The sequence below is a fragment of the Lacerta agilis genome, chromosome Z (genome assembly GCF_009819535.1).
Source record: "Lacerta agilis isolate rLacAgi1 chromosome Z, rLacAgi1.pri, whole genome shotgun sequence".
NCBI lineage: Eukaryota > Metazoa > Chordata > Lepidosauria > Squamata > Lacertidae > Lacerta > Lacerta agilis.
Window position 1 is genome coordinate 17,349,395 of NC_046331.1, and position 13,168 is coordinate 17,362,562.

At 46.6% G+C, this 13,168-nt stretch overlaps 1 protein-coding gene across 2 annotated transcripts in view; it reads left to right on the top strand.

Moving 5' to 3' along the window:
- The window catches only part of LOC117040273 (gamma-aminobutyric acid receptor subunit alpha-3-like), a 41,491-nt gene extending 28,618 nt beyond the window's left edge, over positions 1–12,873 (top strand). For both annotated transcript variants that reach the window (XM_033137948.1, XM_033137946.1), the window contains exons 5-10: positions 407–627; positions 3,146–3,228; positions 6,723–6,857; positions 7,947–8,099; positions 8,838–9,049; positions 10,552–12,873. In XM_033137948.1, coding sequence (XP_032993839.1) covers positions 407–627; positions 3,146–3,228; positions 6,723–6,857; positions 7,947–8,099; positions 8,838–9,049; positions 10,552–10,908 — 1,161 coding nt within the window. In that variant the 3' untranslated portion in view covers positions 10,909–12,873. The remainder of the gene's footprint in view (positions 1–406; positions 628–3,145; positions 3,229–6,722; positions 6,858–7,946; positions 8,100–8,837; positions 9,050–10,551) is intronic.
- Positions 12,874–13,168: the final 295 nt, after the last annotated feature.

Genomic DNA, 13,168 nt, shown 5'->3' on the forward strand with positions numbered 1-13,168 from the left:
GAAACCCCAGGCAGGGAGAGGGCTCTTGTGCTTGGATCCCGCTTGCATAATGGGCATCTGGTTGGTCACTGTGAGAACAGGATGCTGGTCTAGTTGGACCCCCTTTGGCCTGATCCAGCAGAGTTCTTCTCATATTTTCATGTCCTTATATTCTTATATCTTTCACCAGTGGATCTAATTCTGCTGTGGGTAAGTATATAAGATGGGGAACTCCCCTGCCCCATAGATAGATGGAACAAGAATCTGCCTGGCTGAAAACATTTAAGACCAAAGTATTTTAACTTTGTGAAGGCCACTGTAACAAGGATTTATTTTATTGTATTTTTTAGAACTATTTCTGCATATGTAGTGAACCATCTGCAAAATAACTATTTAAAATTTAAACCTGCATCTTCTCTTCTGGCAGGAGTACACAATTGATGTATTCTTCCGGCAGTCCTGGCGAGATGAGAGGCTTAAGTTTGATGGCCCCATGAAGATCCTCCCCCTCAACAACCTGTTGGCCAGCAAGATCTGGACTCCGGACACCTTTTTCCACAATGGCAAGAAATCGGTGGCTCACAACATGACCACACCCAACAAGCTTCTTCGACTGGTGGACAATGGTACCCTCCTCTACACCATGAGGTAGGTGGTGGTTTTGCTTCCCAAAGGCATGTCTTCATTACTCAGCACCCGCCACCACCTCCTGGAAGGGATTGAGTCTCTCAGCTGAAATGGGCACCAGAGGGTTCCCCTTGGGCATCTTCCTCTGGCCTTCCTGCAGCTTGACTAGCATCTCCTGCTGCCCAAGCATCTTCACAGCCCTACAACAAACCTGAGTGTGTCACAGATAGTGCAGGTTAGGCTCCACTGTGAAGAGTCAGCTGCCATGCAACTTTTCTGGAGATCACAGCTCAATGGTAATAGGAGGATATGATAAAGTATGCAACCACTGGATCAATTCCAACAGCTTAGAGGAACCTGAGGCACAGAATGGGGTGAGGAGGATCTCTGCCTTTCCCTGTCTGAGCTGTCAGCATAATCATATCATATGGGTCGTTGGTCTGACTTAGTAGGCACTTTCTCATTTTACTGACGGTCTTAATGATTTGCAGGATGTTGTTCAAAATCCCTGGTTCAGTCCATCTCCTCCCTTAGTCTTGTAGAAGACTTGTCACTCCAACTCACAAGGAATAAAGCTTCAGCAGAATGTTCTTGGTATTTTTTTGCAGTTTGTTGTTGTTGTTGTTTAGTCGTTTAGTCGTGTCCGACTCTTCGTGACCCCATGGACCAGAGCATGCCAGGCACTCCTGTCTTCCACTGCCTCCTGCAGTTTGGTCAGACTCATGTTGGTGGCTTCAAGAACACTGTCCAACCATCTTCTCTTCTGTCATCCCCTTCTCCTTGTGCCCTCCATCTTTCCCAACATCAGGGTCTTTTCCAGGGAGTCTTCTCTTCTCATGAGGTAGCCAAAGCATTGGAGCCTCAGCTTCAGGATCTGTCCTTCCAGTGAGCACTCGGGGCTGATTTCCTTAAGAATGGATAGGTTTGATCTTCTTGCAGTCCATGGGACTCTCAAGAGTCTCCTCCAGCACCATAATTCAAAAGCATCAATTCTTCACTGATCAGCCTTCTTTATGGTCTAGCTCTCACTTCCATACATCACTACTGGGAAAACCATAGCTTTAACTATACAGACCTTTGTCAGCAAGGTGGTGTCTCTGCTTTTTAAGATGCTGTCTAGGTTTGTCATTGCTTTTCTTCCAAGAAGCAGGAGTCTTTTAATTTCATGACTGCTGTCACCATCTGCAGTGATCATGGATCCCAATAAAGTAAAATCTCTCACTGCTTCCATTTCTTCCCCTTCTACAGGTGAAACTCGAAAAATTAGAATATCGTGGAAAGGTTCATTTCTTTCAGTAATTCAACTTAAAAGGTGAAACTAATATATGAGATAGACTCATGACATGCAAAGCGAGATATGTTAAGCCTTTATTTGTTATAATTGTGATGATTATGGTGTACAGCTGATGAGAACCCCTACTTAACAATTTCAACTTTGGGGTTTTCATCAGCTGTACGCCATAATCATCACAATTATAACAAGCAAAGGCTTGACATATCTCACTTTGCATGTCATGAGTCTATCTCATATATTAAACTCCAGTAGCTAATGAAAACAATTGCTTTCATAAATGGACTTTTCCACAATATTCTAATTTTTCAAGTTTCACCTGTATTTGCCAGGAGGTGATGGGACCAGTGGCCATGACCTTAGTTTTTTTTTATGTTGAGCTTCAGACCATATTTTTCGCTCTCCTCTTTCACCCTCATTAAAAGGTTCTTTAATTCCACCTCACTTTCTGCCATCAAGGTTGTGTGATCAGAATATCTGAGGTTGTTGATATTTCTTCTGGCAATCTTAATTTTGGCTTCGGATTCATCCAGTTCAGCCTTTTGCATGATGAATTCTGCATATAAGTTAAATAAGCAGGGAGACAATATACAGCCTTGTCATACTCCTTTCCCAATTTTGAACCAATCAGTTGTTCCATATCCAGTTCTAACTGTAGTTTCTTGTCCCACATAGAGATTTCTCAGGAGACAGATGAGGTGATCAGGCACTCCCATTTCTTTAAGAACTTGGCATAGTTTGCTGTGGTCAACACAGTCAAATGCTTTTGCGTAGTCAATGAAGCAGAAGTAGATGTTTTTTCTGGAACTCTCTAGCTTTCTCCATAATCCAACGCATGTTTGCAATTTGGTCTCTGGTTCCTCTGCCCCTTTGAAATCCAGCTTGCACTTCTGGCAGTTCTGGGTCCACATACTGCTTAAGCCTGCCTTGTAGAATTTTAAGCATAACCTTGCTAGTGTGTGAAATGAGCGCAATTGTGAGTTTAATGGCTCCCAATCCTGCAATGGCTTTGTGTCCCTTTGTGTATGCATTGCAACCCCCCATGGAAATGTGTGGATGTGAGCATTTGGATTACAGTGATCATTTCAGAAAGTAGTGGGCTACAGGAGCACAACTCGCTCTCAGGAAATGTCCATTTGGCCAACAGTTTGCCTAGGAAACTCCTTGCTTGCAGTGGGAGAACAGGGTTTGCAACAGGTGGGTTAAACACCTGGAGATTCCATTGGCAGTGGTCATTGTGTCTTGTAGATTGACCATTCATGCGGAGTGTCCGATGCACCTGGAGGACTTCCCAATGGATGTGCATGCCTGTCCACTAAAGTTTGGGAGCTGTAAGTACTTTCCTGACAGCACAAGCAAAGTGCCTTTGCATTCTTGGCTTGAAGACAGCAGGTATGGGTCCTTGGCAGGCTAACTATCAGGTGAGCAAAAATCCCTGAGAGTGTGAGATTATGCGACATCTTGCATTGCTATGAACCTCTATTTTCAAAGTGGCCTTCCAAAGTGAAGCTGTAATTTTAAGGTAATTTTTTCCTCACAGATAAATGAACTTAATAATAATAATAATAATAATAATAATAATAATAATAATAATATATTTATTTATTTATTTATACCCCGCCCTCCCCTGCCAGAACTTGGCTCAGGGCAGCTAACACCAATAAAATTACAATAAAATGTAAAAGAAAGAAGAAACAGTTAATTAAAATACAGGTTAAAATACAATTTAAAATTTAAAATGCAGCCTTATTTTAGTAGTAGCCCATAAATCAAAACCATAAGGGGAGGGAAACATGAGAGTCAGACTGAATCCAACACAAAGGCCAGGCGGAACAGCTCCATCTTGCAGGCCCTACAGAAAGATGTCAAATCCCGCAAGGCCCTGGTCTCTTGTGACAGAGTGTTCCACCAAGTCAGGGCCAGTACTGAAAAGGCCCTGGCCCTAGTTGAGACCAATCTAACCACCTTGTGGCTCGGGTTGTTATTTATGGACCTTAAGGTCCTCTGCAGGGCATACCAAGAGAGGCAGTCCTGTAGGTACGAGGGTCCTAGGCCACATAGGGCTTTAAAGGTCAAAACCAGACCTTAAACCTGACCCTGTACTCCACCAGGAGCCAGTGCAGCTGGTAAAGCACTGGATGAATGTGGTCACGTGGCAAGGACCCCGTAAGGAGCCTCGCCATGGCATTCTGCACCCGCTGGAGTTTCTGGGTCAGCTTCAAGGGCAGCCCCGCGTAGAGCGAGTTACAATAATCAAGCCTCGAGGTGACCGTCACATGGATCACTGTGACCAGATCAGGGCGAGAAAGGTAAGGGACCAACTGCTTGATATGGCGGCGATGGAAAAATGCCACCTTTGCTGTGGCTGCAACATGTGCCTCCATGGAAAGGGAGGCATCAAAGGTTACACCCAAACTCTTGACAGAAGGTGCTGGCACTAATTGAGCCCCTGCAAGAGATGGGAGCTGGCCCCCCAACCCCATGTTGTCATGACCCAGCCAGAGGACCTCTGTCTTCGAAGGATTTAACTTCAACCATCTCCCACACAGCCATCCAGCCACAGCTTCCAAGCATCTGGTCAGTGTGTCTGGGGCCGAGTCAGGGCAGCCGTCCATCAACAGATAAAGCTGGGTTTCCTCAGCATATTGATGATTACCCAGCCCAAAACTCCAGACAATGTGGGCAGGGGGGCACATAAAGATATTGAAAAGCATCGGGGAAAGGATTTTGCACTGCGGGACTCCACACACCAAGGAGTGTTGCGGCGACAACTCCTTCCCTAGTGCCACCCTCTGTCCCCAACCTGACATAAAGGAGTGCAGCCATTGTCGGACTGTGCCCTGAATCCCCACGGCGGCAAGGCGGTGGTCCAAAAGTTTGTGATCGACCATATTGAAGGCTGCTGACAAATCTAAAAGAATCAGCAGTCCCGACCCACCTTGATCCAGCTGTCTACAGAGATCATCTGTTGGGGTGACCAAAGCCGTCTTGGTCCCATAACCAGGGCAAAAGCCAGACTGAAATGGATCCAGAGCTGATGTTTCATTCAGAAACCTGCCAAGCTGTTTGGCAACCGCTCTCTCAATTACCTTTGAGGTTTACACCTCCATCTTATACAGAATTGGGTGAAAATTGATTGTAGGACAGCAGTCTCTAGAAAAAACCCCTTCCTGTAGAATACCATGCTCCCCTTAATTGTCTTAATTCTTTCTAATATTGTATTTTTGAATTATTGTAATCCACTCATCATATTCTAAAACAATTCTTTCACATATAAGGTAAGGTAAAGGTAAAGGACCCCTGGATGGTTAAGTCCAGTCAAAGGCGACTATGAGGTGTGGTGCTCATATTGCTTTAGGCTGAGGGAGCTGGCGTTTTTCTGCAGACAGCTTTCCAGGTCATGTGGCCAGCATGACTAAACCACTTCTGGTACAATGGGACACCGTGACAGAAACCAGAGTGCACAGAAACACCATTTACCTTCCCGCTGCAGCGGTACCTATTTATCTACTTGCACTGGTGTGCTTTCGAACTGCTAGGTTGGCAAGAGCCGGGACAGAGCATTGGGAGATCACCCCATCACAGGGATTTGAGTCGCCCACTTTCTGATTGGCAAGCCCAAGAGGCTCAGTGGTTTAGACCACAGTGCCTCCCGCTCCCTATTATTTCACATGTCTCTTTATCACAAGCTCACATACATACAGACCAGTCTAAAGGAAAGCATAAAATAACTGCAAATGTTGTGATAATAATAATAATAATAATAATAATAATAATAATAATAATAATAAATAAATAAATAAATAAATAAATAAATATTGAACCCAAATCGATATTTGATCAACCAGCTAGGGGAAGATTTCCTTGGCACATGATATGGAAATGGGATCAATGTTGGTTTGCCATACTGGATTTGAGAGCTCCTGGACCTGGTGAGCTCCTGGACCTGCTCCCCTTTGCTCAACCAGTGGAAATATATTTAGTAGCTGGTCTTGGGATGGCAAGAAGGTTCTGGAGGCCCAGGAATTGAAGGTGAGAGAGGGAGTCATTGGTGGGGGCAGGGGAGAAACAAAGAGGGAGAGGAATCAGAACTCAGTACCCCTCTGACAGCTTCACTGTGTGGTGTGTCGAGTCAAGAGTCTGGTTCCCACAGGTGTGGCCAGCCTGGGAAACATCTGGTATCTCTTTGACATGGAGCCTTTGATCCTTGGGTCCCCATTTGGCCACACTATTTTGCTGCTTTTGTGGCCACTGTTTGTCTGCCATGAGCAGCCAGGTCTAATTGGAGCAACCCATGAGCAGCACCACTGAACCTCCCAAGTCAGCAGGTCCTTTCCAATTGCTGCTTCTGCTGCTTCAGAGCCCCATGGAAAGGAGGTGTTCCAGTGCCTGCAGGGCCCCACTGAGGTTGCCTTCTGGGACAAGCCTCTGACTGTGGGCTTATTATTTTCCACCTGCTTTGGCTAACTTGAGTGCCAAAGTGATGCTTCAGCATGGGCTGCAGTCCAGAAATATCTCCAGTGGTCCAGTAGCCTGGTTATCAGAGAGGCGAATGGAAGCTGCTGGAACCACTACTAGTCTTTTGCAGGGCGTGGAAGATCCCAGGTGGCAGCCTCCTTCCCTCCCACACCTTGAGAGAGTGCAGGGTTTCAGTCAGGCGTCTCTGTGCCAGATACAGCTTTCTAATGGGTGTCTCTTTTCCTGGAGTTGGGGTTGACCTTTGGAAGCCATTCTGGGCACCATTTTGGAGATGCTCCTCATTGGGCAGGAGCTGCCAGGGTGTAGCTAAACCTCCTCCATCCCATCCTTTCTGCTTTCTCCACAGATGCTTACACCAAGACAGAGGTGATCTACACCTGGACCCATGGGAAAGTGGAGGTGGCCGAAGAAGGCTCCCGCCTGAATCAGTACGACCTCCTTGGCCACAATGTGGGGAGAGACTCCATTGAATCCAGCACAGGTAATTGAGAGTCTCCTTGGATGGTTTCCTGCAGGGTGTTGGATTACATGACCCTGGGGCATCCCTTTCAACTCTACAATTCTATGATTCTCCATAATGAGCAGGAACCACAAAGGCTGGACTAAACATCTCAATTGTTTAACGAGGCTTACAAAACTAAAAAGCCCAAGCCCTGGTAAAAGAGGAATGGGTTGTTGTTTTTTTGCCTAGCGCCTAAAGCTATGTAATGATGGCACCAGGTAATCCTCCCTGGGGATAGCATTACACAAGGGGGGGGCTACAACTGAAAATGCCCAATTCCTCTGTCCCTACCCTCTGGACCTCCCATAGATGGGGCACTCAGAGAATGGTCTCAGGTGAAAATTGCAGGGTCAGTTTTTATGTGCATTGTTTTGGCCACTATAGATGTGGCATTGGGGAAGGTGCTGCCAAGGAGGAAGCAGATCCAGCTTCCAAGGAGCATGCCACAGCCATTGGTGCCACAGTGGCAGAGGCAGAGGTAGTGGCGGTGGCGGCAGCAGCAGCAGTTGGTGATGCACTCCTTGGAGGTTGGATCTGTAGATCCCCTTAAGGTGGTCCCCTTACCTTGCCTTCTGGGTGGGCCAACCCTGAGGAGGGTGGCAGTGCAAGAATGGGCCTTTTCAATGGTGGCTCCTGCTTGTGCAATACTCTCCCCAGGGAGGCTCACCTTCCTCCTTCCTTACATATATTCAGGCGCCAGGCAAAAACTTTCCTCTTCAATCAGGCCTTTGGCCTTTAACTATCTGTGGCCTTTTAGAAGTGGGTGGGGTGCTTTAAATGTATTCCCTCCCATTGCTTTTAATGTGTGTGGTGTTTAATCTATATGGATTGTTTGTTTGTTTGTTTGTTTGGCTGGTTGTAAGTTGCCTTGGGTTGCCCTGGGCAAGATAAAGTGGCTGACAAATTTAATAAATAAAAACAAAAACAAAAATGATTGCTTTCCATTGCAGGCTGTATCTCAACAATCATGTTTACTGGCAAGGATGCAAAAAATAAAATAAAATAAAAAGGCAAATTTAAAAAACCTTTGTATCCCTCTCCACCCCCCACCCCTCCATATCTCTGCAGGAACCTACATTGTGATGACAACTTACTTCCACCTTAAGCGTAAAATTGGGTATTTTGTGATCCAGACCTACTTACCCTGCATCATGACAGTCATCCTCTCCCAAGTCTCTTTCTGGCTCAACAGAGAGAGTGTTCCAGCACGGACAGTGTTTGGTGAGCTTCTGAAGGAGGATGGTCTGAGGGATGACTGGAGGAAACAGGGAGCAGGGGAGAGAATCAAGACTGGTGCTGGAGAGAAGCAGCAAGCAGCAGCAGCAGCAGCAGCAAGGACCTCCCTGCCTGTCAGCCACAGTCCCTTCATGTGGATGACAGACATTTGCATAAGGCTTAAACTCTGAGGTTTCCCCCAGGAATATCTGCTAGCCATGATGGCTATTTCCTACCTCCACTGTCAGAGGCAGTAGTGCTTCTGATTATCAGTTGCTGCAAACTGCAGGTAGGGATCCAGTTAGCTGCTGTGACAACAAGATGCTGAACTAGCTCTTCTTTAAACCAGGGTGGCTAACAAGTGGGTTCCATTTAGATGCTGCTGCACTCCAACTCCCAGCAGCCAGAGTGGCTAATGGTCAGAGATAGTGATGATGATGGGATTTGTAGTCCAACATCACCTGGAGGGCCCCTACAGGTTCCCCAATGCCCTATTTTAAATGTCTTGCTAATTTAATCCTGCAACATAATTGTATAATTAGACACAGCTCCACTGGTGTTGACAATGGGACTGTGCTCAGGTGTGGCACTGGCTCCTTTCACCTTTTCTTGGGGCATCTAGGGCAGTGGCTGCTGTGACAAAGCAGCCCAAGGAGGCTCAATGGATCCCCCACTGCCCTCAAGAGGGAGAAAACCTCCTGTGGCCCCATTTCAGCAGTGCCTTTTCTGGTTCTGTTCCCACAGGGGTCACCACGGTCCTGACCATGACTACCCTGAGCATCAGTGCAAGAAACTCCTTGCCCAAAGTGGCATACGCAACGGCCATGGACTGGTTCATGGCTGTCTGTTATGCCTTTGTGTTCTCTGCACTGATTGAGTTTGCTGCCGTCAACTACTTCACAAAACGCAGCTGGTCTTGGGATGGCAAGAAGGTTCTGGAGGCCCAGGAATTGAAGGTGAGAGAGGGAGTCATTGGTGGGGGCAGGGGAGAAACAAAGAGGGAGAGGAATCAGAACTTGACGTACAAGAATAGGCATTGAAACCTTACTTTGGTTGATCCCAAAGTGGGTGGTAGCACACCCTGGGGGGTGGGATTCCCTAGGGGGTAGCAGGGGGTGCAGGAGGAGTAAATGACTATCGGATTTTGGAAAGCTGCTATCACTGGATCAAGTTCATCAGTTTTGTTGAATTAATTAAACAAAAGGGTTTTTAATTGGATTTTGAATAAATGTGCAATTAATTGTCACTGTTTTGACTTACATGGTGGTGTTATCTTCCTTAGTGACTTAGGCAAACTGCTACTCTGAATAGTGCTTTTGTAGGGTAGGGGGCACTAGGGGTGAATTATTGGAACCAAGGGGGATTGGCCCCCAAAAGTTTGAGAACCTCTGCCTTACTCCAAACAGAGCTAAACACCAATGTTTTGCAGCCCAGAGAGGGAGGGAGGGAGGGAGGGAGGGAGAGAGAGAGAGAGAGAGAGAGAGAGAGAGAGAGAGAGAGAGAATGGGGGAGACCATTGCTGCTGCTGCCCCTAATCCCCCCTTTGCTTATCCTGTATGGCTTTTACGCATCATCAAAGGAGCTCTGAGAATAACTATAACCCAGAAGCATTTTTTCACCTGTGAAAGGCCAGTTGGCTTCCCACATCAGTGGAGATGATCTCAAGCCCTGCAATGTGTAAAATGTCACCTAGAATTACACAGATGACCTGCTGTGTAAAGGGGTTGAGAAATCACATAGATACTGCTCCTGTTCTAAAAGGGGGGGAGGGGGAGAGAATAGGCCTACCTGCAGATTCCCTGTGGTGTGAGGCAGCACACATACATGATTTGCGATTTCATTAGCCATACATTTCCTGTTGGAGGTGCCATGTTTGGCAAGGACTTGGGGCTTTTGCCGCTCACAGGCGTGGTTTACTCTAGGAACATTGGAAGCTGCTTTATACTGAGTCAGACAGTTGGTTCATCTGACTCAGCATTGTATACACTGACAATACTCTTCAGGGTATCAGGTTGAGGATCTCTCCCATCCCTGCTTGGAGATGCCATTGGGGATTGAACCTGGGACCTTCTGCATGCAAAGCTGATGCTCTGTGTCACTGAGCTACATTGGTCCTTTCCCCAAAAAGTTAGGAACACAAGAAGCTTCCATGTAATTAGCCAAACCTTTAGTCCATCTAGCTCAGTGTTGTCTACACTTCTGGCAGCAGTGGCTCTCCAGGGTTTCCAGCGGGGGTCTCTCCCATCCCTGCCTGGAGATGCCATTGGGCATTGAACCAGGGGCCTTCCACATGCACAGCAGATGCTCCCCTTCCCTCTGATCCAGGTTTGCTGTTTGACAGGGTGCATTTTTAAATTGCACCAAGTTCATCTGGTTATTATTTTTATTTCTGCAGTAGTGAGTGTTTCTGGGAGCTGTTTCTGGGCTGGTTTCCAAATACTTTTTCATTCCTCCTCAGAAAAAGGAGCCCGTCATGCTGGCAAAGAAGACCAACAACACCTACAACATTGTTGGCACAACGTATGCCCTCAACATCACCAAGGAGCCAGGCCTGCCCACCATTGCCAAGAGTGCATCAGCAACTACAGCCACACCTGTCACGGCTGCGGCTGCTGCTGCTGCTGCTGCACCCCCAAAGGTGGCCCGGTTGGAAGAGAAGCCCCCTGAGAACAAGAAGACCTACAACAGTGTCAGCAAGGTAGACAAAATGTCCCGCATCGTCTTTCCGGTCTTGTTCACCATTTTCAACATGGTGTACTGGGCGACGTACGTCAACCGGGAGTCGGCTATCAAGGGCATGATCCCCAAGGAATGAAGCAAGCCCCTCGCCCCTCTTCCATCTGTCCATGTGGCCCAGGCAGAGGAGTCTCTGTAGGGGCTCCTTTGTCCCCCGGCTGGTTCTATATTAATTTTATCTTCTTCTTAATTTTATCAGCTGACTTCTTCCTTCTTCCCATGCAAATCAAACTGTGATTTTTTACAAGGATAACCCCAAGAACTTTTCATTTGTTACTTGTTTGGTCTCTTCTATTTCGTTGTTGTTGTGGAGGTGTGTGGAGGTATGTGTTGAGAGGACGTATAATAGAAAAGTGGTGCCTCCAGCGTGGTGAGCCTGACATCCTTCTCCCCAGAGTCCCCTGCTTGCCCCACGCCAATGGGAGCTGGCTTCATTCCCAGTTCATTTCATGCTAAATTCTGCTGAGGAATGCAGGGCAGTTTCTTCTTCCCTTCTAGTGATCTCTGATGGTCTGCCCTGGTGTCTCCAGTGGTCACCTTTCTCATCCCTTGGTGAGTTTGTCTTGGTGGTTCCTCTTCTGCTGCACTTCTTTCCTCTAATGATGGGGGGTGGCCCTTCGGATGTTGCTGATCTGCAACTCCTATCAGCTCCAGCAGGCAGGGATGTTGGGAGTTGTAGTTTGGAAATATTGGATGGATTCGGGGGATAGGGGACAGTGCACCCCATCATCTGGTGATGAGGCCTCCCAGAACCACACAGACTCCTCCTACCCTGGGTGTCTCCTTCCCTCTGCAGTTTTTAAGCAGGGAAAAGCAACCAGGCCCTCTTTCCTTTCCCACACCCCACACAAATGAGAGGTGACCCTGTTCTCTGTGCCTACCAGTGGGGAGGGGACTGGTGGCAACCACAAATTATGGGTGGCTAGTTTGCTGAGTCAAACTTTATAACCCCCTGAACAAAAGTAAGCCTGTGGGATGTTAGATGCGTTTGGAGCATAGGATAGGATATTCTCCATTATTTATCCTTCCTCATGCTCACTTGTGTGAGTTTATCGTCTGGTTAGCAGAGTTTAAAATTACCATCCCTTTGTGGTATAAAATCTGGAAATTTCTGGGACAAGGTTGCTTAACCTTAATAATTATCCAGGGTGTTCTAGCTGATTGGACCTTCCCCCTTTTATCCCTATAAACAAAAGAATAACACAGAAATCTGTCATGTAAGAATAAAAATATTGTTTACTTTAAGAATGTCTCAGACTCGATTCAGCAGTAAGCAGCTGTGAAATAAGACAGGCAGAATATATTTTTTCAATTACAAAATAAATGGTTGAGATAAAAAATGGAATCTTTTCAGGAAAGCACAGAGAAGCACCCTCTCTTTAGTTACATGGTGAAGGGAAAAAACAACCTGAGCTTTTAGGAGGGAGTAAGTAGTAAGGATTACTTTCCTTTTGTTACTTTCCCCCACTTAGGAAAGCAGGGGATATGACTTCACAGAATGCCCTATCTCTATGTGTCTTAACCCTTTTGTTTGTCTAAAAACACATGAATTTTTATTTTGGCTGCAATGCTATTTACCACAGACTCCTCATACCTGCTCAAGGAGAAAGATGCTTCTGTTCTGGAGAGCAATGCCATGGGGTGGTGATGGCCACCATGAGCAGCAGAAGGAAGAGGTGCAAGGTGATGCAAATTTGGCCTGCAAACAGCCAGGACAGCCATGGAGTTTGTGCAGGTTCTGTTCTCAGAAACCGGCAAGTTTAAATAACCTTGTTTAAGAATGAGCCTGAGCTACAGGTGCTGACAGCAGTATGCATGGGTTTATCCCACTCTCTGCTCTGTCTTGGCATCCCTTGGTTTCCTTGGAGATGCTTTCAAAACCTCTCTTTCCAAACAATGGATTTTGTAGTTCTGAACTGCCTGATTCAGAGGCACCAGTGTGTTAGTTATCTGCCATTGTGCTGGACTTGGATGTCTAGATTTTGTTTTAAAAGGGAGGTGGGGCAGAGTTGACTCTTCCTGCAGTTCTCTTTCTTTCATCACCCCCCCCCCCCCCGCTTCCCTCTTTGGTTGTGTTCAGGGTGAGGTGGGGCGACAAATGTGCATACTGTGCCCAAAAGGGTTTCTAGTCCCCTCAATGGTTTGTTGCGAAGGAGTGGATTATCATCTGCATTTCTACTTTCATTCTGTGTGAATATAATGCTCCCTGTGGATTGTTACAATATCTTGACATTTGGGGGCATGAGAAATGCTTCTTTTAAAATGTTGTGTTGGGATATTACTTCAACCACCCCATGAAAATGGGCCTGGTTTGGAGGAAGCCAAAAGGCAAGTCAGCC